This window comes from Schistocerca serialis, chromosome 8, assembly GCF_023864345.2.
Source record: "Schistocerca serialis cubense isolate TAMUIC-IGC-003099 chromosome 8, iqSchSeri2.2, whole genome shotgun sequence".
Taxonomy (NCBI): domain Eukaryota; kingdom Metazoa; phylum Arthropoda; class Insecta; order Orthoptera; family Acrididae; genus Schistocerca; species Schistocerca serialis.
This window is the reverse complement of record NC_064645.1, coordinates 484,169,269-484,189,268: the sequence shown is the minus strand read 5'-3', so window position 1 is coordinate 484,189,268 and position 20,000 is coordinate 484,169,269. Positions and strand designations below refer to the sequence as shown.

The 20,000-nt window shown below is 38.1% G+C and overlaps 1 protein-coding gene across 1 annotated transcript in view; it reads right to left on the bottom strand.

Annotated features, from left to right (window-relative positions):
- LOC126417086 (uncharacterized) overlaps nt 1-20,000 on the bottom strand; it is a 206,759-nt gene that overhangs the window by 153,943 nt on the left and 32,816 nt on the right. The window contains exons 3-5 of the mRNA XM_050084980.1: nt 16,896-17,093; nt 9,731-9,904; nt 92-296 (exon numbers count right to left, since the gene is read on the bottom strand). Of these exons, the coding sequence (XP_049940937.1) occupies nt 92-296; nt 9,731-9,904; nt 16,896-17,093 (577 nt within the window). The remainder of the gene's footprint in view (nt 1-91; nt 297-9,730; nt 9,905-16,895; nt 17,094-20,000) is intronic.

The following is a 20,000-nucleotide window of genomic DNA, read 5'->3' as shown; positions in this document are numbered from 1 at the left end:
TTTTCAAGCAGTAGAGAATGTTTTATTTTAAATAGGCAATACTACTCCTATGTGGGTAGTATGTATAAATGAGTACAAAAGAACATCTCACCGAGGAAGCTCCTTAGGACTCCATCGTCCACCAATACATGTGGCTCCAGGTGGCCCATCTCCAAGAACATAGCCACGTTCACATTCATAAATGATCTGCTTATTGTTGGTGACCTTGCGTACATATGGGCGGTAATCATACACTCCCATGTTCCCAACCAACATGACTCTGCCATTTTCAATGTACCCAGGAAATGGGCAGTACACTGGTGATCAAAATAACTTTTCATTAACATGAATATAAATTTATTGAAGAAATACATGTTTATCACAATGTTACACATAATGGAAACAAAACTAATAACTGTTTCACTAAAAACAACAACAAAAAAGAATCACAACAATGACAGAAGTAGAAACTACATTTTTTTTCATGTAAATATAACAACAAAAATTTAAAAAGGGAACAGTTTATGTTAGCCATATGTGTGTTAAAGAACATTAAATGAGCAAAAGAAATGCAAAAATAAAACAATAATGTTTTACTAATGTGTAAAATGTAAGAAGAGGATGAGAGACTTTCAGCATCAATAACTTTAAGTTTTTCTTTAAGAATAACTCAATAACTTACTCCTTCCTTTTTTGACTTGTAAGCCAACCTCCTTCTAATTGAGAGTCACTATCATGTGTCTGCGTATATAAAAGAACCAATAAACATCAATAGTTGCCATCCCTCCCGTATCAAATAATTTCTTCGTTACTGCATAGTGTATATAATCAACATAACTCTTCTGACCTTGTAGCCTCTGCAAATCGGGTTAGCCACTTCCATACTCAATACACCTTCTCATATACATCAATCATTCCTCCTACACAGCAATAATATCCTGCTTCACAGTGATTCTAGTCTCTCTATCAGAGACACAATTTCAAAATGTAGCCCACCTTGGATTAAATTCTCAACACTTCATTCTGAGTTAGTTATATATCAGGTTACATGTCAGCTGTTCATTAGATGTAACAATCATAAATCCCTAGGACACCACTGAAATCGTTTTAAAAATCTGTGGATCTCTAACATAATCTTTCCACATCCTTCTTAGTCCTACCTACACTACAAGAAATGTTCCATCACTGTGAGAGCAACTTGAGAGACCACAATTCTTGTACACAAGTTCATGATTAATCACTCTCCCACTTTGGAATAAGCATTGGGTCACAAGATTTTCATAGAGGATGAACAGAAACAGTGGCAGTGTAAAGACTTCGCTATGCACAAGAGCATGTACAGTAATGAACTTTCATAATATACTTTGACTGGGTGGCGGAGCTCACCTTCAGCCCAGATATTGACCTTACATAGTCAATTCTGTATCACCTAATCTATACACCTCTCTGTCACTTTTCTAAAATATGTGGGAGCTCATTTGTAAAGCCTGTGTAAGCAAGAGATATGTGTGTTATAAAAAGATGTACTTTTGGTACACAGGTAGTTCTTAAATAAACCTTCCTGAGATTAAAATCATATGCCAGATTTCACTACCTCCAGCCACACCACTGATAAATCCTACACCAAAGGCAGAGTAACAAACAAGTGAAACAACCAACATAGCTTATTAATTGACATACCATGATGAGAAAAATAATGATTACCTGCGTACCAGTGTTTTGGTCCACCTTCTGAATGCTATACAGCAACAATTCTCCATGGCATAGATTTAAGAAGTCTTTGATATGTTCCCAGAGGTACGTGGCAAAACAGATGTCTATGCATAGGTCATGTAATTCTCATAAATTATGGGTCAGTGATTTGTTGTCACGTAGCTGGAACGCAATAGCATCACAGATTCTATTGTGTTCAGACCAGGTAAATTTGGTGACCACAGTATCAATAATATTCCACTATTATGTTCCTCTAGCCACCAAAGTATGATTCCAGCCTTGTGATAAGGACAGTTATCCTGCTGGGAAACACCATTACTGTCAGGGAAGACATCAAGCACACCAGGATGGACATGGTCCACAATACTGTTCAAAAAGTAAGCAGCTGTCATGCTGCCTATGACTGCTACCACAGATCTCATGGAAGCCCAAGGGAATACCCTCCATAAAACGAAACGGCACACATCAACCTGTCTCTGTGGGCATTTTTCGAGAAGCCATTTGCCTGGATGACAGCTTGTGAGAGAAGAAACAGATTCACCTGACTAAGTGACTCATTTCAACTGATCCACAGTCCAGTTTGATGATCCCATGCCACTACAGTCATCACTGACAAAGACAATGGGTCAACATGAAACATGTAGGGGTTGTCCATTGCAGTGCCCCTTGTTCAGCAGTGGTGACTGGTCTGCTTCGAAACATCGGTGCCTCCACCTGCATTGTACTCCTTGTCATCTACTCATAGTTTCACCGAATTTCAACCATTTTATACACATACTGACAACAGTACCATGCCAACAGCCAATGCCCTTTGCCATTTCTGAGATGCTCCATCATTCACCAATACATGTGAGACCAGGTGGCTCATCACTGAGAACAGAACCATGCTCATATTCAGTCATTAGATGGGCATTGGTCTTATTGTTTCAGCTCATCAGCATAAGTGTTTAATGTGTGATTTCTTACATGGGAAAGACAACCACCATATCATATCATCTGAATGCATGAATGGACACAAAAGAGCAGTGCCATGCAACTTGGATACATCCAATGCACAGCTGCTGAGCAGCAGGGATTCCCAAACTTTTCCTCTGATGGAATAGTCTGAGAATCCTCGTATTTTGATGGAACATCTTGTTTATTTTAAAGGTTAATAAAAGGTTGAAAAATGAGAAAAACTGGTTTTATTCAGGGAATATGTCAATTTTACACCATAACTAATAACACAGAAATCATAATAAAATTTTAAAAAGTAATAAGTATTGTCAAAACATCAAAAAGAAACTGTCATGTTATTAATAGTTTCTTAAGGAGCACTTATTCAATTCCTGAGGACCAACAGCGTTCTGCAGAACACAGTATGGGAAACCCTTGCCTACAGTATGACTCAAGAGACCTGAGTGCTTCCTAAACCAAACAAGCCATTTGGATCACCCTTCCTCCACTGGTTTTGTCCTTCCACAACACCAATTCCTCCAAGTTTCAGTGATGGTACCTCGTGCTCCAATATACACTTTCACCCCAACTCCTCTTGGACTTTGACCCCTCCTGTTTTTTCCCATGTCACTGAATTTACTTCTTATTTCTGTTTATTTTCATTTCCTCCTTCAAACTAAATATTTTGTCTTTTTTTCCAACTCCCTTTTTCTCTGCCCTCCTGATTTTTGATTTCATTATCCTTTCCACTTTCTAATTCCCCTTCACCTTTAGTCTGTCTGCACATCCCATTCTGGAGCTTTATCCTTGAACTACGAATTGAAGCTGACCTAATCACTCAGGTATCTTCCCCTTCTTCTTTGCCTTCCTCATCTACACAACAGGTTGGTCCCTCCTCATTCACACAACAGGTGCGTCCCTCTCAATGTAGGGCCTGAAGTGATACAGTGATTCACTTGGCCCTGAATAATGTGTCTGAACACAAGCTTTGAGATTGTCTGACAACTCCCTGGTTGAAATGCTGAGAACTGTGTGTCCATTTGAAATATCACAAGCGGCACAACAAAATTTTTTAGAAGACTTTGAAAATGCCATGTGGCCCAGGGTGACAGCAATATAGTGCAGTGACTGACCATCAAAGACTTTCCAGTGGTAAACAAGTTCCCTTCAGGAGTGGCCACCTGGCCACATTCTCTGCAACCCTGAGCTAATTCCAGGGGGCATTCAAGACAATAACATTGGTTTCCAAGTTACTCGGACTGTTTTTCATTGCATCTCAGATAGGAATCTCCACATTATAAGGACAACTGCTTAAATATTTATGTGAAGGTCACATTGCAGAAGTACATTGTGGCATGGTGGCCACAAGACATTGGCCCTAGCTGATTCAAATCAATAACATTTCAGGCAGTGAGCATGTTTGCCCAATGTGCAAAGTTTTGTAACAGGTAATAGTGCAAAAACATCCAGTGACTTTTATTTTCAGTATTGGCACATCGGTCTCAGTCAAAAATGAGTCTATCTTCTGTAGTGTGGGCACTCCCTCACTCAGCAAAGTGTAATTGAACTTGTGGGTGTATGGCCACCATGAGATGTCACTCTTCAGTCACATGCAAGTGATGGTCACTTACAATCAGTCATCTCAAATGTTGCCATTTTTTGTTGCAGCATATCCTTTGGTAGAGAATATTTTTGGTCTTGACACATATTCCACATTTGAAGTTTCATTACTTCATTTACTCCACTGCATGTTAGTATCCTGCACTGCAATTGATACACTTTGTACACAATTCCTCCACTGTTTGAACTTAGTTTGGGGAAGGCAGTTGACTTTCAGCCCTACATTGTCTTAAAGCCTACACCAAGTCCAAGATTTTGTAAATCTCATCCGGCTCCATTGGTCATACAGGATGATGTTATGATTTAACCAGACAGATGACAACAACAACATGTATTTCTCCATTTCCTACATTGGGCTTTGCCATTAGTGCTTGTTACGAAGCCTGGACACACTCTTTGGTTATTAATAATGCTCAAGCAGAGAGCGATACTTATTCCTTGCCTTGTCCAAAAGAAATTTTTCCTTCACTCACGTGGACAAACTTATTTGTGTTATATCCTACGTGAATATGTAGTGGTTGTTCAGAATAAGTCTGTGCATAAATCCATCAAGGATATTTAAGTATTTCTAGAAAAGTGAATTATATGTGCAATTTATTCCCCAGGCAGCCTCCATTGCCCATCTGTTAATTCTTCCTTGTAAAAATGAAGTACATTATGCATAACTGTATTTGCCACTTTGTGGACCTAATGCAAAACTGCCAGAACATACAACACATTATCTTCATTGGTGTCCGTCCCAATAGCTGAGTGGTCAGCATGATGGATTGCCATCCTACAGGCCCAGGTTCGATTCTTGGCTGGGTCGGGGATTTTCTCTGCTCAGAGACTGGGTGTTGTGCTGTCTTCATCATCATTTCATCCCCATCCGGTGCACAGGTCGCCCAACGTGGCGTCGAATGGAATAAGACCTGCACCAAGACAGCCGGACCTGCCCCGCAAGGGGCCTCCCAGCCAATGACGCCAAATGCCTATTTCCATTTCCATGTCCGCCCCAGTAGCTGAGTGGTCAGCGTGACGGATTGCCGTCCTCTGGGCCCGGGTTCGATTCCCGGCTGGGTCGGAGATTTTCTCCGCTCAGGGACTGGGTGTTGTGTTGTGTTCATCATCATTTCATCCCCATCCAGCGTGCAGGTCGCCCAATGTGGCGCCGAATGTAATAAGACCTGCGATATGGCGGCCGGACCTGCCCCGCGAGGGGCCTCCCGGCCAATGACGCCAAACGCTCATTTCCATTTCCATTTCCATTTCCATCTTCATTGGTGGATTCTCTGACAAATTTTCAATACTCCACTCACTATCACACTTCGGCTCATCATTTTAATGCTGATAAACATTCCTGCCTGCCAGGATATACTGATCCTAAATATAACCACCAGAGGACTCACCAAATTCCCTTTCCCTTTCCACCCAGCTTCAAATGGACTGATGGAATGGTTTGCATGCAGCTTCAAAGGTCAATTGTTAGAAACCTTAGCATCTGCTAATCTGGCTTCAATTCTAAACTGCTTCCTAGCTTCTTACAGGTCCACATCCATCAATGATTGGAGCTGCCTTCACAGCACACTTCTGAATCTCGTTTCTACAACCAGAACATGAAGCAGACATTCATGCTACTCCATGTTGGTGACCTGGTATGGGTGTGCACATCTGAGTAGAATCCAAGGTGTATTTAGGGATCTGTAGCAGGACAGCAGGGGCTCCACGTAGTTTTAGTGGCTGTAACTGTAGCATATTATACCAACACCACAACCCACTCCAGTGGTGGCACTCTGGTAAGTGGTATCCCCCATCAGGGAGACCACCACTGCATACACACCATACAGCTCTCTATTCTGTCACATGAGATGGCCACCTGGTCCTCCTTCCTGCGAGCTGAGGAGTGCACACATCTGCACTGAACTGGCTTCACCGATGATCAACTCTCCAGTTTCATCATGCCCTGCAGGATGCCTCCACTCCCAGAAATCTCCAGGCCTATGCAAGAAGCTCCAGATCCAGCACCATTGTCAATGGCAGCCTCAGGCATATCCCACAAGCTTTGTCTCATGACATTGCCCAGCTACCACCCACTTCCACCATGATGTCCTGCAGCCCTCTGGCTGGGCAGGTGATGGCTCTGTATGCCAGTTCATGGGGAGAGGATTTAGTAAGCCCCTCCCCATCACATACTTGTGGGCAAGTGGATGATACAGACAAATCAACACACATAACGTCATCCATTTGCAGCGAGGGCACCCGCACTGGAAACACTGTTGATCTCACAAGCAGTCTTGTGGATGTCTGTATCAGACAAATACAAGACACCTTCTGCTCTCTTCCTCAGTTTCTAGTATCTCATTTGCTCTACCGGTGGACTCAGGCGACCACAAGTACTTACTGTATGCACAGGGCTATAAATTACGAATGCAAAGTTTTCCCCTTTGTTAGACTTAATGGAACTTTCTTTAATATCAGACTCCCTAAAGATAGCAAAGCATACTAGTAATGCATGTGCTTTATCAGGAGCTCTCTCACATTAACTCCATTTTGGCTTATATCAAGTTGCACCAAGGCCTATTTCCGTTTAGTTTCATAGACAAATATGCAGTTTTAATTTGTTGTTACAAAAAAATTATTTGTGTTGAAGATATGTTGTTGGGCTTAAAGCAAGTGTTACAACACAATGAATTTGATGTTTTGTTGTTCCACTGTTATGATACATTAGCTCTGCTCTTGCAGCCTAATCTTCATATGGTGCAGAACCAGTGATGAGGAGAGAAGCACCTCTGCAAGATAAATTTATCTGCAAGACTGCAGCGTAAACATATAATATTAATTACTATACTTGACATGAGTAATTTAACCTTCTGCAGGAAGGAGAATTCAGTGTCAAAACAGAAAATATGGAAGAGTACATAGCACGGTGTTTACTTCAGTATCAAAATTACAGAGAACAGCGTATAGGAATTTCATCTTCTGTAGGTAAATATTAGCCAGCCATTCTGTTTCCTGTGATTCTTCAGCTCTTTGCAGCATGTAGCATGAAGAAAAAGTTCTCAATGTAGAGGTCAGATCTTCATATCAGACTTACTCACCATTTCAGCAACAGAAATAACTAGGCTGATTAACTTAAGTATGAGTGCATTTGGTGTGCAAAGCAGCATTTGCAAAGCAGCATTCTCCCACAGTTCTGAAAGTCTGGCTTACGTATGATAAACACATTGGCAAGATGTCAGGGACAGTCCCAATTTATGGAGGTCTAAACTATCTTTTATTCTGTTCGTGAGGAATTTAACATTGATAGGCGAAAGGAACATGTATTGCACCTTGTGGTTTTCCATAATACAACAAATTTCGCTGGACAGTGGCAGCACCTAATTGTTGCCTTTCTTTTGTTATGGAGAACACGAAGAAAGACTGATATTCAGCACTTCCCTATATATGTCAGTGGACTTGCTGTCTGTAAGTAGTGCTTTTATTTTCTTTTACTACTTAATATGGGTTCCAGTAGTGTACTGTGCACACAAACAGAACCAACAAGAGACACTGTTAAGAGTCGTATGTCAGTAAACAGTTAAAAGTGTTTTCCTGCAGTTAGTTCAATAGCACACATTGTCTTGCTATGTTTTTTTACTACAATGTTCTAGCAATATTATGAAGCCAAACAATACACTCACAAGGAGCAATGATGCTTGACTTCTTGCAAGCCAAGAAAAATAACCATAGGCAACAGAAACTTGCAGCTATAAAATTTGGTTACTTGTGTCTAGAGACAGGAAAGCGGAACCAGTAATGAACAGGGGCAATGATAACTTTTCAGGTGCAAGTATTTTTTGGGAAAGATCATCAAGAGATGAATATATATAATTAAACTAAAAAAGAATTTGTCTACCTCAAGCTCATGAGAAGTCTATTATGTCATTTGAATAAAAGTTCACCTTTCTTATGTACTGAAATCTGCCAAGAATGGATATAACCTTACAAAATCCATTGGATCATATCATTATAGATACAACTGAAATACGACTTCTTAACTTCATATGTAAGAGAAAGGCTGGCAAAGTGACACTAGCACAAGCAATATGGAAAAAAAAATGTTCAAATGTGTGTGAAATCTTATGGGACTTAACTGCTAAGGTCATCAGCCCCTAAGCTTACACACTATTTAACCTAAATTATCCTAAGGACGAACACACACACCCATACCCGAGGGAGGACTCGAACCTCCGCTGGGACCAGCCACACAATCCATGACTGCAGCTGTATGGAGGGGAGGAAAGATGTTACTAGGAAGGTTCTGATAAGAGGACCTGAGTAAGATACAATATTGCCCGCTAGGGCAATATATGGAAGTTGGTAGGAGACTTTCTCCTTTTCTGCCAAATTTTCAGTACAGATATCTAATTTGTTAGCTGTAGGCAAATAGAATGTAACTAAATTTTACTGCAGAAGCACAGATTTTGCAAAAATACTGACAAATTCCATTCTAAAAGACAATGTATTAATGTAATTAAGGCATTATAATGCAAATGAAAATCAGAAATGAATGTTAACAACATTTCAAACAAAAGAAGAATATTTACTTACCAGCCACCCAAAAGGGTGCAACTGCACTATATTTAATAAACACAGAGATTAAATGAAGCATGAAAACAGGATGTCTATGATAACAGAGCTAGTGTATCTTGGTATGTACAGCAACTGTTAGATAGGTGTGTGAGGTGGTGGCAGAGTGAGATGGTTAGCCAACTCCACTAGCCACAAGATATGGCTAGAGATGGATGCATAACAGTGGAGGAGCCCTGTTGGCTTGGACATTCTTAACCATGCAGCTGCTTTTCAGGAACAAATGCATGTATTCTGCATATGTTAATTTGATTGGGTTTTGCAATGAACTTATGAAAGATAAAAAGGGGCAAGTCCATGCAGAATCTTCTCAAAGACTATTAAGTGACGATCCTGAGGAAATGCTTTAGGATCATATTAGGATGATAAATGAAAATTCTACAAAGTCTAGATATAAGACATAAATGAATGCCTAAATGATGTTTCCATGTGGTTGCTGTGTAAAGATTCAATGGTCTTTATCAAGAGCAGTTACATGGAGCCCAGAGACCTGAACAGTGTTGGACCTCAGTGAACGACAGAGTCTTGGAGGACAAACCAACGGCAGTATTGACATTATGAGTGTTCAGGTTATGGCTTCTTTACGTATAAGAGTACTATTATGTATCATAGAAGAGCAATGAAAAAAGGGTGAGTGACACCACAAAGAAAAAATGCAAAAATGATAGATTATTTAAATTGTAGGGAACCAAAGAAGAGGCTTATGCAAAGCATGACTGCTAAACATCAGCCAAGACTGACATCATAATTGTACCTATCTGCAAGTGGACCAAAGATCAATGCAACAATATCCACACATTAAAATAAAGGTGTAAATAACTGTTTACAATGTAAGAGAGTAACTGAAACTATAACAGTATTAAAACTGAAATACCTTCCTGACAATATGGTAATTCGCCAGTCCAGTTTCCGTAACGGCACTCAGTCACATTCCCTCCACGAAGTGTGAAACCATCCCTACATTTAAAACGAGCGAGCATACCATGTTCTGTTTTGGGAGCAATGACCAAGCCATTCCTGGGAGCTCTGGGCATACGCTTGCAGCGAGCTAAAATAAGAAAAGTTACTGCTCTATTAAATATTTACTCCTTAACTAAATTTTTAAATGTGAAGTGAAAATCATATTTTTTACGTCTTTGAAGAACTCCAATTTTAGCAGAGAGAACTCTTCTATGCTGCTGATTACATACCTACCAATATCGATACAACTGCATTTGCATCATCAAAAAATTATTTACGTGCAAGCACTAAAACGAATTTGTACATGCATATACATTCCAAAACTCAAATTTAATACCACTACCTCCTCTTTCTTTGTCTAATTTTCACATGGATATGCTTGATCTGTTACAGTCACTCTCATTCCTCATTCTCCCTCTCCTTCTCTCTCTTAAAAATATACACACACACACGAAACATAGATGCACATAAAGATAAGAGAGCAAGTTTTATCATTGTAGCTGTATTCAAACTGTACCATTGTTATTTGTTCTGTGACATATATTACTTTGTATTTATTTCTACCAAATAACAAAATTCAATTGAGAAAACTGTAAAATTACAAGGAAACAACATGGCTGGTCATTCTTCAGTTGAAAAGGGAGGAATAGGAGGCAGCATATGGCCAGCCATTCTGTCTCACTATAATTTTATATTTATTTATTATTATCAGCCAGTCAAAACCAAAAAAATACTAATTTCCTTAAAAATCTTCCTGCGTTTTGCAACAGTCTTCATGAGATTTGATTCTCTAAAAACAGGCTGTACTGGCAACAAACTGTCTTTAAAGACGTACTACCATTACCCATCAAATTGTTGATCAGAATTGTTAAAGATTTTGTGACCACTTAATGACAAATTGCATGTTGGCTTCTGTCTCAGATTCTTCAGCTGACATTTGTTTGATTATCAAGCTGCTTGGGAGATTCTTTGGGCAAGATGCAGTATCAGAGGTAGGCATAAAATTGTATTTCAATCCTTCTATTGATCATCAGAGTCACCTCCTGATGTAATAGAAAACTTTAGAGAAAACCTTAGTTTGCTAATCATATAACAATCAAGTGGGAAAATTACAGTTTTGTTAGTGGTGGATGTGACAAGACCTCACACAAGGCATTACTTCTCTAAACTTCTCTCAAAAATACCTAGAACAAATGGTTCGGACTCCATTCATGATGGAAACAGATCTAATGGGAACAAACAGACCTGACACCTTTGAGAATGTCCATATTAAAACCGGTATCAGTGACCATATGGCAGTTGTAGCAACAGTGACTGCCAAGTGTCATTTCCCAATGAGGAACTTGGAACTTTTAACTCATGACAGGAGCATGTAGAGGAACTATGGCTCAAATTTAACAGAACAGTTGACCATGCACTGAACAGATATGGGCCCACTGGGACACTTCATTATGGGAAACACCCTCTATGGGACACAGTCACTGTACAAAAAACTTCTAAAGAAAGTGAGACTATTGTATAATTAGTATAAACCAAAGCAGCAGGCCATAGGTAGAGAACATGTTTGGCTGTCAAGTGAACAACCCAGAAACCCTTCAATGACCACTGTAACATAATATGACAGAAAGATCTCTCATGAAGTCCAAAGAAATTCTGGTTGTATGTGAAAGCTGTTAGTGGTGCCAAAGTTGGTGTCCAGCTACTCATGGATGAGACAGGAACTGAAAATGAGGGTAAAAAAGCTTAAAGGAGAAATACTTAACCCTGTTTTCAAATGCTCAATTACAAAGCAAAATCAATGGGTATTGCCCCAATTTAATTCTTATGCCACTGAAAAGATGGGTGAAATAGATATTAATTCCAGTGGAAATGAGAAACAGTAGAAATTGTTAAAACTGAGCAAAGTTCCAGGGCCCAATGGAATCCTTATCTGATTCCACACTGAATTTATGGTTGAGTTATCAACAAACAGTCCATTATCCTTGATTTTCATTTCTTGTAGAATCTTAGAACATATTCTGAGCTCATATTTAAGGCGGTATCTTGAACAGAATGACCTCCTTCATGCCAACCAGCATGGATTTTGAAACCATAGATCATGTGAAATCCAACTTGAACTTTTCTCAAATGATGCTACAAAAACCAGGGATCAAGGCAATCATGTAGATGCAGTCCAGAATGAGATTTTTTCACTCTGCAGTGGAGTGTGCATGTGAGTTCCAGTCTCAGTCTGGCACACAGTTTTAATCTGCCAGGAAGTTTCATGTAGATGCAGTATTCCTCGATTTCTGAAAGGCATTTGACTCAGTACCACAACTACCCACATTATCAAAAGTACGGTCATATGGGTTATCAAGTGAAATATGTGACAGGACTGAGAATTTCTTGATGGGGAGGATGCAGCAAGTTAGCCTAGATGAAGAGTCACAGACTGATGTAGACATAACTTCGGGTGTATGGCAGGGAAGTGAGTTAGGGCCCCTAGCTGTTCACGTTATATATTAATGGTCTTGCAGACAATATTAATAGTAACCTTAGATTTTTTGCAGGTGATGCAGTTATTTATAATGAATTACTGTCTGAAAGACACTGCACAAATATTCAGCCAGATCTAGAAATGTTAGATTATGAACTTCACAAAAAGAAAAAAAAAGTAATATACTATGACTATAATATCAGTAAGACACAACTGGAATTGGTGAACTCACACAAATTCCTGGTCTAACACTTTGTATGGTCATGAAATTGAACAATCATGTAGGCTTAGTCATGGGTAAAGTAGGTAGAGATTTATTGTTAGAATAATGGAGGAATACAACCAGTCCACGAAGGGGACTGTTTAGAAATCACTCGTGTGACCCATCCAAGAATAATTGCTGAAGTGTGTGCAGCCCATACAAGAAAGGATTGACGGGATACTGAATGCGTCCAGAGAAGGGCAAAACAAATGGTTGCAAGTTTGTCTGACCCGCAGGAGAGTGTCACAGAGATGTTGAAAGAACTGAACTGGCAGACTCTTGAAGATAGACATAAACTATCCCTAGAAAGTCTACTTATGAAGTTTCAGGAACCAGCTTTCAATGATGACTTTAGGAACGTACTACAACCACCCACATATCATTCCCATAGGAATTACTTGGGCAATATCAGACAAATTGCAGCAGGCACAGAGGTATTTAAACAATCATTCTTCCCACACTACATATGTGAATGAAATGGGAAAAAGCCCTAACTACTGGTACATTGGAACATAACCTCTGCCGTATACTTCACAGTTGTTTGGAGAGCATGGATGTAGTTGAATCGCTCTTAGCAAATACTTAATGTGAATTGTAAGATCTCATTTATTCCCACATTGAGAGATATATCACCAACAGCAGATGCACTAGTTGATGGCTGATGACATCGTAAAATGAATACTGTTCCTGCGAACTACAGCAACACACAAAACATTTGATTTCATTTGTGTTCTACATAGTTACCTTTGAAATTGGATGAATTGAATCTGTCATAAAATATCTCTTTCAACTAGGTACTCACTCAACTTAACATGTATGTAGTCTCTATTTCCTGCAGTGATCTCACTACACTGTGCGTAGCAAAATCAAAGGCACATTTATGAAACTTAGTGCTTTCTGAATTTGATTTAGTATTAAATTACCTGCATGAAATTTATTTCAAGAATAATCATATTAGGAAATTAGTAAGTCAATGGCAAGCTTAAAATAAAGTGAGAAAATAATAATTTAAATCACTGAAAGTATCTCTGCAACTACTAATCTTAAAAGTGTTTTATGATCAAAGGTTAAAAACATAAATCCCAGTGCACAGGTCAGCAATTACTTATCAAGCATTTACCAATCACAAAACAAGTTGCTCTTTTTTGCAGATTTTTTTTCTGAAATATACACTAGTGCAAAACTGTTAAAGACTCAATGAAGGTTGTTTTCTGAAACATTAGTTTAAAATTCCACATCTGTAACACACAAATATTAATACCTCTCATTTTATTTGTATGGCAATCACAGTTAATCAAATTTCTGCATTTTATTTGCAGTCATGTACAGTTAAGACCACTAAAGTATGTTCACATGTTGGAGGTAGCACACAAACTATCAGCTCAAACTGTGAGAACAGTGGTTCATTATGATGAAAATGAAACATTTTGAGAGAATCAAAACTAGTTGCAATATCCAATGTCCTACTGCGTAACAATGTCATCTACTATCATTTCTGTGTATTTCTTCGCAAAGCTGAACCCACATTTCCATTAGTCAGAACTAAGGTAATTACGTATACTATGGCTCCATAAGAAATATAAATATTTGAGTAAAAGCTGAATGGAACTGCAAACTAAGTAACAACTATAACATGGGATGATCAGCCTGTGGATTTTCATATAAAGTTAGTATTATTATGTTGTATTAAATGAATATTTCATTAAGATACACATAATATTAGAAAAGTGTTTACTACGAAATGTTAAATTAAGACCAATTGGAGAATGGAAGAGTTGATGTGCAGGTTTCCATTATTCGTGTTTTAGTTACTGATAAGTAGATGTGGCTGTTCTGTCACAAATATTATCAATGTTCATTTCTGATTTTCATGATATGAGACTACATGCCCATGGTATTTGCTTTTCAGTAGAAATATCTATAAAAATTGAGGATCAATCCAACTTGGCTGTCCCTACGTACTACACAGACAAAGAGAAACACATTGGTAGAAGTTATTTTAGACAAGAATGCACTGAGTTCATTAAAAGGTGGAAGTGTAATGAACATTCAGGGAGAATGTTACATTTTCTACTTTTGTGCTAAAGTACTCTGGATCCTCCCAATGAACTTGCCAAGGTGAGATGGCTTGTGTTCCTCAACAATACAGACAGCTGTACCACTGGTGCTCTAATGTTTGGTTTAATAATCATGATATCCTTTTGGGTAAAATATTCCTGAAGTATAATAGCCCCCATTCAGTTATCCTTGGGGACAGGGTGGGTGGGGCAACAACATGCAAGAGAATATCATCATCAGAAGAGAAAGGGGTCACAGCGTCAAATGTTAGAAGCCGTAATTGGGTGCACAGTTTAGAGAACTTAAAAAGGGAATGGATGGTCAAAGTTAGTTATAGTGGGAATTAGTGAAGTGGCTGCAAGGGTAGAACTTCTGGTCAGATGAGTAGAATACAAAATCAAACAGGGGTAATGCAGGACTAGCTCAAGTAATGTACTGAAAAAGAGAAATGCAGGTAAGCTACTATGAACAGAATAGTGAACACATTATCATAGCCAAGATAGACATACAGTCAACACCCACTACAGTAGTAACCAACTGGCTTCACAAACAATGAAGAGACTGAAATTGTGTATAATGAGATAAAGGAAATTATTCAAATTGTTGAGGGAGATAAAAATTTAATTGTGATGTATGACTGGATTTGGTGTAAGTAAAGCAAGAGAAAGAAAAATAGTAGGAGCACATACACTGGAGGAAAGGCACAAAAGGTACCTGCATCAGAATTTTGCACACAGCACAAATTTAATCATCACTTAAATTTGATTTAAGAATCTTGAAAGAAGGCTGTGTACACAGAAGAGACCTGGAGTACAGAAAGGTTTCAGACTGATTATATAATGTGTGGTAACCCACTGGGGTACTACCTAGATATCGGGCACCAGCCAATGTCCCCAATGTCAGCCGTCATTGTAGGACTGGCACAAGTGATGAGACTGTCACTCCAAATTCCTTACTGTGAAGTGTGGCTGCCATGGGGCAATGCTGCAGCCGAGCAATTGTGTATAGCAGGTGCACAGGTATTTCCCAGCACCACTTGCGTCATGCTGTCTACATATCTGACCATCACCTGGAGATTGTCCTCAGTCGGCTCCAACTCATTTTGTTATTTAATACATTAGCTAGAACTGTACTGTTCTTATACTGCCATGTGGCTATGCCATACATGTGTATGTTGTGAACTATTGTCCTGCGAGATTATTAAATATACTTGTTCTGGCGGTGTTTTTTTATGTTGTGAATTACAGCATAACTGACAACCATCTTGGTATTTTTCGCATTTGTTACGTAACCATGGACATGCTACCTTACTAGGACTTTGTGTGTCAATGTAAGTCATGGTACAGCAATTTCAACAACAGCAATTTATGGGACAGAAACATCATGTAGCCTTCTTGTCTGCAATGTGCTCCTGGCTGTAAGCTAAAAATCCGCCACTGTTCTCACCTGGCAGAAGAAGGAGAAGCGCATTTGACACAGCATTGAAAGACTTAAGTGAAAACATGGCCCCAGGAGTTAATATTATTCAGCTATCAAACTATATATATCACACACACCAACCACTGACTCAGCCGGTCCTTAGCTGCCAAGGATGACAGTGGACACATAGCTGTGAGCTGTGCTTGTGTGAATGTGTGTGATTTTTGTCTTGTCTACATTTGATTAAGGATTTAGTTCAATAGATGAATAATATCTACCAGTCTATTTCATTGTGCTTGTCTGCCTCTTCTACTTTATGTGTTGATCCTTCTTATATTGTTGTTATTCCATTCTGAATTTTCAATTCCTTTATAAACAAACCTCTGATTGATGAATACTCCATACACTGATCACTTTACCACACATGTAAACATCTTCTCTGTGGTGAAATATAGTATCTGCAACAGTTTTCCATGTTGAAATTACTTTGATCCTCAGCATTCAGCAATATACTGTACACACAGCTGTATTTATTCCACCTTCTTTAACTTTTCATGTCTAAAGTATTTGATGAAGTGATAAAACAAAGTAATTCTTCAATACTGTGTGTGTGTGTGTGTGTGTGTGTGTGTGTGTGTGTGTGTGTGTGTGAGTATGTGAAGCACACTTGAAACCCTGAAGAAAATGGTTCACCAAGTTTTTGAAAGTAAGATACGTACAGCATTAAAAATATGAAAACCTGTACCTAAATCAAGACATACATTTTTTCATAAGTGTTCATAACATGTTTATGAGATACATGTGTGTTGCATCAATCCATTAGCAGACAGTATTGTAGCAGTAAGAAAAACAAACATCACTCACCTGGTCCACATCGAGGCATAACAGTCCATGTACCATTGTTGCAAATAGGTGTTCGATTTGCTGGGAACTCATACATTGGATCACACTTTACGAACAACCTTTCCCCATGTTGGACTACCAGTGGCAGCTCATCTGTTGTTTCATTCCCTATCCACAACTGAATCCTACCCTGTCTCACACTTGGTACAACACATGGAGCTGTGTGGAGAAAATACTGTGAAAACATACTTTCTTTACAGGTAAATCATCAATAGGTACACATCACTGAAATGAGAATCATCTGGGCTTATCACATGCAGTACATTTTACTTAAATGGATTAAGCAATGTAATTTGCTACAGTAAAACCCATTTCATTTAAGTAGTAGATTATCAACAGTAACACATCATTACAGCAAAGAGTTAAACACTTTCAGCGATTCTAGGTAGTAAATTCTCTTCAGCATTATGATTCAACTTATAAATAGCAGTTTGTCTTTTATAAAACTGGATGTGTCATGTCCTACATTCCTTTCCAGATTAACTACAAATACAACATAAAATACTGCTGCAGTTGTATGAGATACATTTTCGTTACAAAATAAGTAAAATTAATATTGTTGAATGTAAAAGTTACTACACATGTGCATATAATAAGAATGGATATCACAGACTAACATTTAGTGTAAAATATGCGTCCAGTACAAAAATACAAAGAATAACCTCCATTGTTTCTGTTCTTTTACCCAGTCTGCAACTCATCTTTATTATTTACAGGTAGTGTTCTACTTATCATCTAGCACAAATTACCCTTACTCTTTACACTTCTTTCATTTCATTGACCTAAGCTATACTGTATACACTATCCAAAAATAATTTACCTAAAAATTAATGTAATGTTTGAGTCAAAAATAAAAACACAATGTTTGCTCCTAGTTATTTAAACAATGTTGCAAATGTCAGTTCTGAATCATTAATCTCTAAATTCAGGCAATTAAGTCATCATTCATAGACATTATGAAACAATTTTTAATGTTACTGTTGTATTAGTATGGATCAATACCACAAGTTTTGCATGAATGAAGTAATCTAGATCTAACACCTGCCATATCAACAAGTAATGTCATAAGCAAAATTACAATTTTGTGCAAATCACAAACCATACAATAAAACATTATTGCTGTTTCAATCTATCACAACGTATTTTTCTGCAGCATACCCCCATGGCTGACTGAATATGCAAATCTGATATAGTTTTATGGCAATAATCAGAAGCCAGAATTCTAAATCTATCTCTCCCCTACTTGTTTTCATTATTATTGTGCCAGTTTAAAATCAAATGGGAAAAAGAAAACTACATAAGATTACTCACTGGAAAAGTCTTACTGTTCCACAAATCAATTGTGAAAATAGTATGAAATAATTCCTATAATAAACCATTGATGACAAGTAGGATAAACTGTGGAAGGCAGCAAAAGAATGGTGCTGCTAATGCTCATATACTCCTGAAAGTGTTATCTGTAGCTTCTATGGCAAAACATGTTGAAGTTGGGGGAAAAAACCCAGCAAAGATACCACATTCAGAGCTTCAGACGTAACAACAGACAGCATGGAACTGTCCATCCGCACACGTGTGTGTGTGTGTGTGTGTGTGTGTGTGTGTGTGTGTGTGTGTATGTGTGTGTGAGTGTAATTTTACCTATTCCTGATGTCTCTCATATAAACTACTCATTCACAGTGAGTAGAAAAGAGGAAGTGGGACATCTTTCCACACATTAACACAGATAGGTAGGTGACTTTTCCACGAACTACCAGCAACTGTGCCATTTTGAGACTCAACTTGGTGTAATTCTGTTTTATCTGATGTTTTCTTTTGAAATTGTCAGTGCTTATTTTGTGATTTCGCTTATGGTGTTGTGTGTTAGAACTCCTAGATAATCACATATAAAAGTGAAAAATAAGAAAAAAGATCTGGCTACAAATAAATTAAAGGTAAACATTTCTTTATGCCTCCAAAAAAATGCAACACTGTTTTTAAAATGCATAAGAGCAGTTCTCCAATGAAACAGATATACGTCTCACAATTGTTTTGAGAGTGATTAAGTTTCCAAAGAAACTCAGAACAATAGCAGTTTTGTTAACCATCAGTGGTAAACAAACTGAAGCCCCAAGAAAAATGTGGTCTCTAGCCCTTCATTATTTTCTAATGAGCCAAATATCTATCAAAAAGAAATACATAAATTTTAAAGAGAAGTTGTGGCAAAGAAGGCCTAAACCAGAAGAACCTGAGATATCTATCAACGTTTCTCCTGATGAAGAAAATGTAAGGAATAAACTGACATCAGATGCAGCTATAGTTTCACTGAAAAGAGCACTGAATAAACTAGAATTAAAATGTAAAGTCAGAAAACCCAATGCTAAAATCAATCTACTGTGAAAGCAACTTGCATAGAAAAACTGTAAGATGGATCAGTCAGAAGTAGATTATTCCAAAATCTGTAAGATACTGAATTCAACTGATGAAAATGCAATCATGTGGGAATTTTCTTATGCTATTTGTGTAATAAAGTTCATAAGCAATAATTTTTGTGATAAAATAGACTTTTTTAATGGTGAGATAGTCAGCTATCATTTTAGCAACAAGTTTATCAATAGATGATGTCCCAAAAATTCACTGGACTGAAAGACTGCCACAGATTAACTTCTATCCACTTGGACTTAATGCCACTTCAATGACTGTACATATGATTAGATATGCAGTTTTGCAGTAAATCAGTAGCCAACAGCATAAAAAATTTCAGGGATAAGAGATGTAGTATTCAAAGGTACTGAGTCAATGTGAGACATAGCAAGGTATAATAACTGAAGAAAACTTCATAAGTCAATACTGCTATAAAAGCATTTTAGTGAAGGACCAGTTTTGAAAGAACAATGTCATCATCAGATCTTATGCTTTAATATTTGTAAAAAATATTGTCCACCAGTGTTGCAACTCACTTCACACTGCATATGCACTTCCCACTACCATGAAGATCAGACATGTCTGCTTGTGTCTGTGTATGTGCGGATGGATATGTGTGTGTGTGCGAGTGTCCTTTTTTCCCCATAAGGTAAGTCTTTCTGCTTC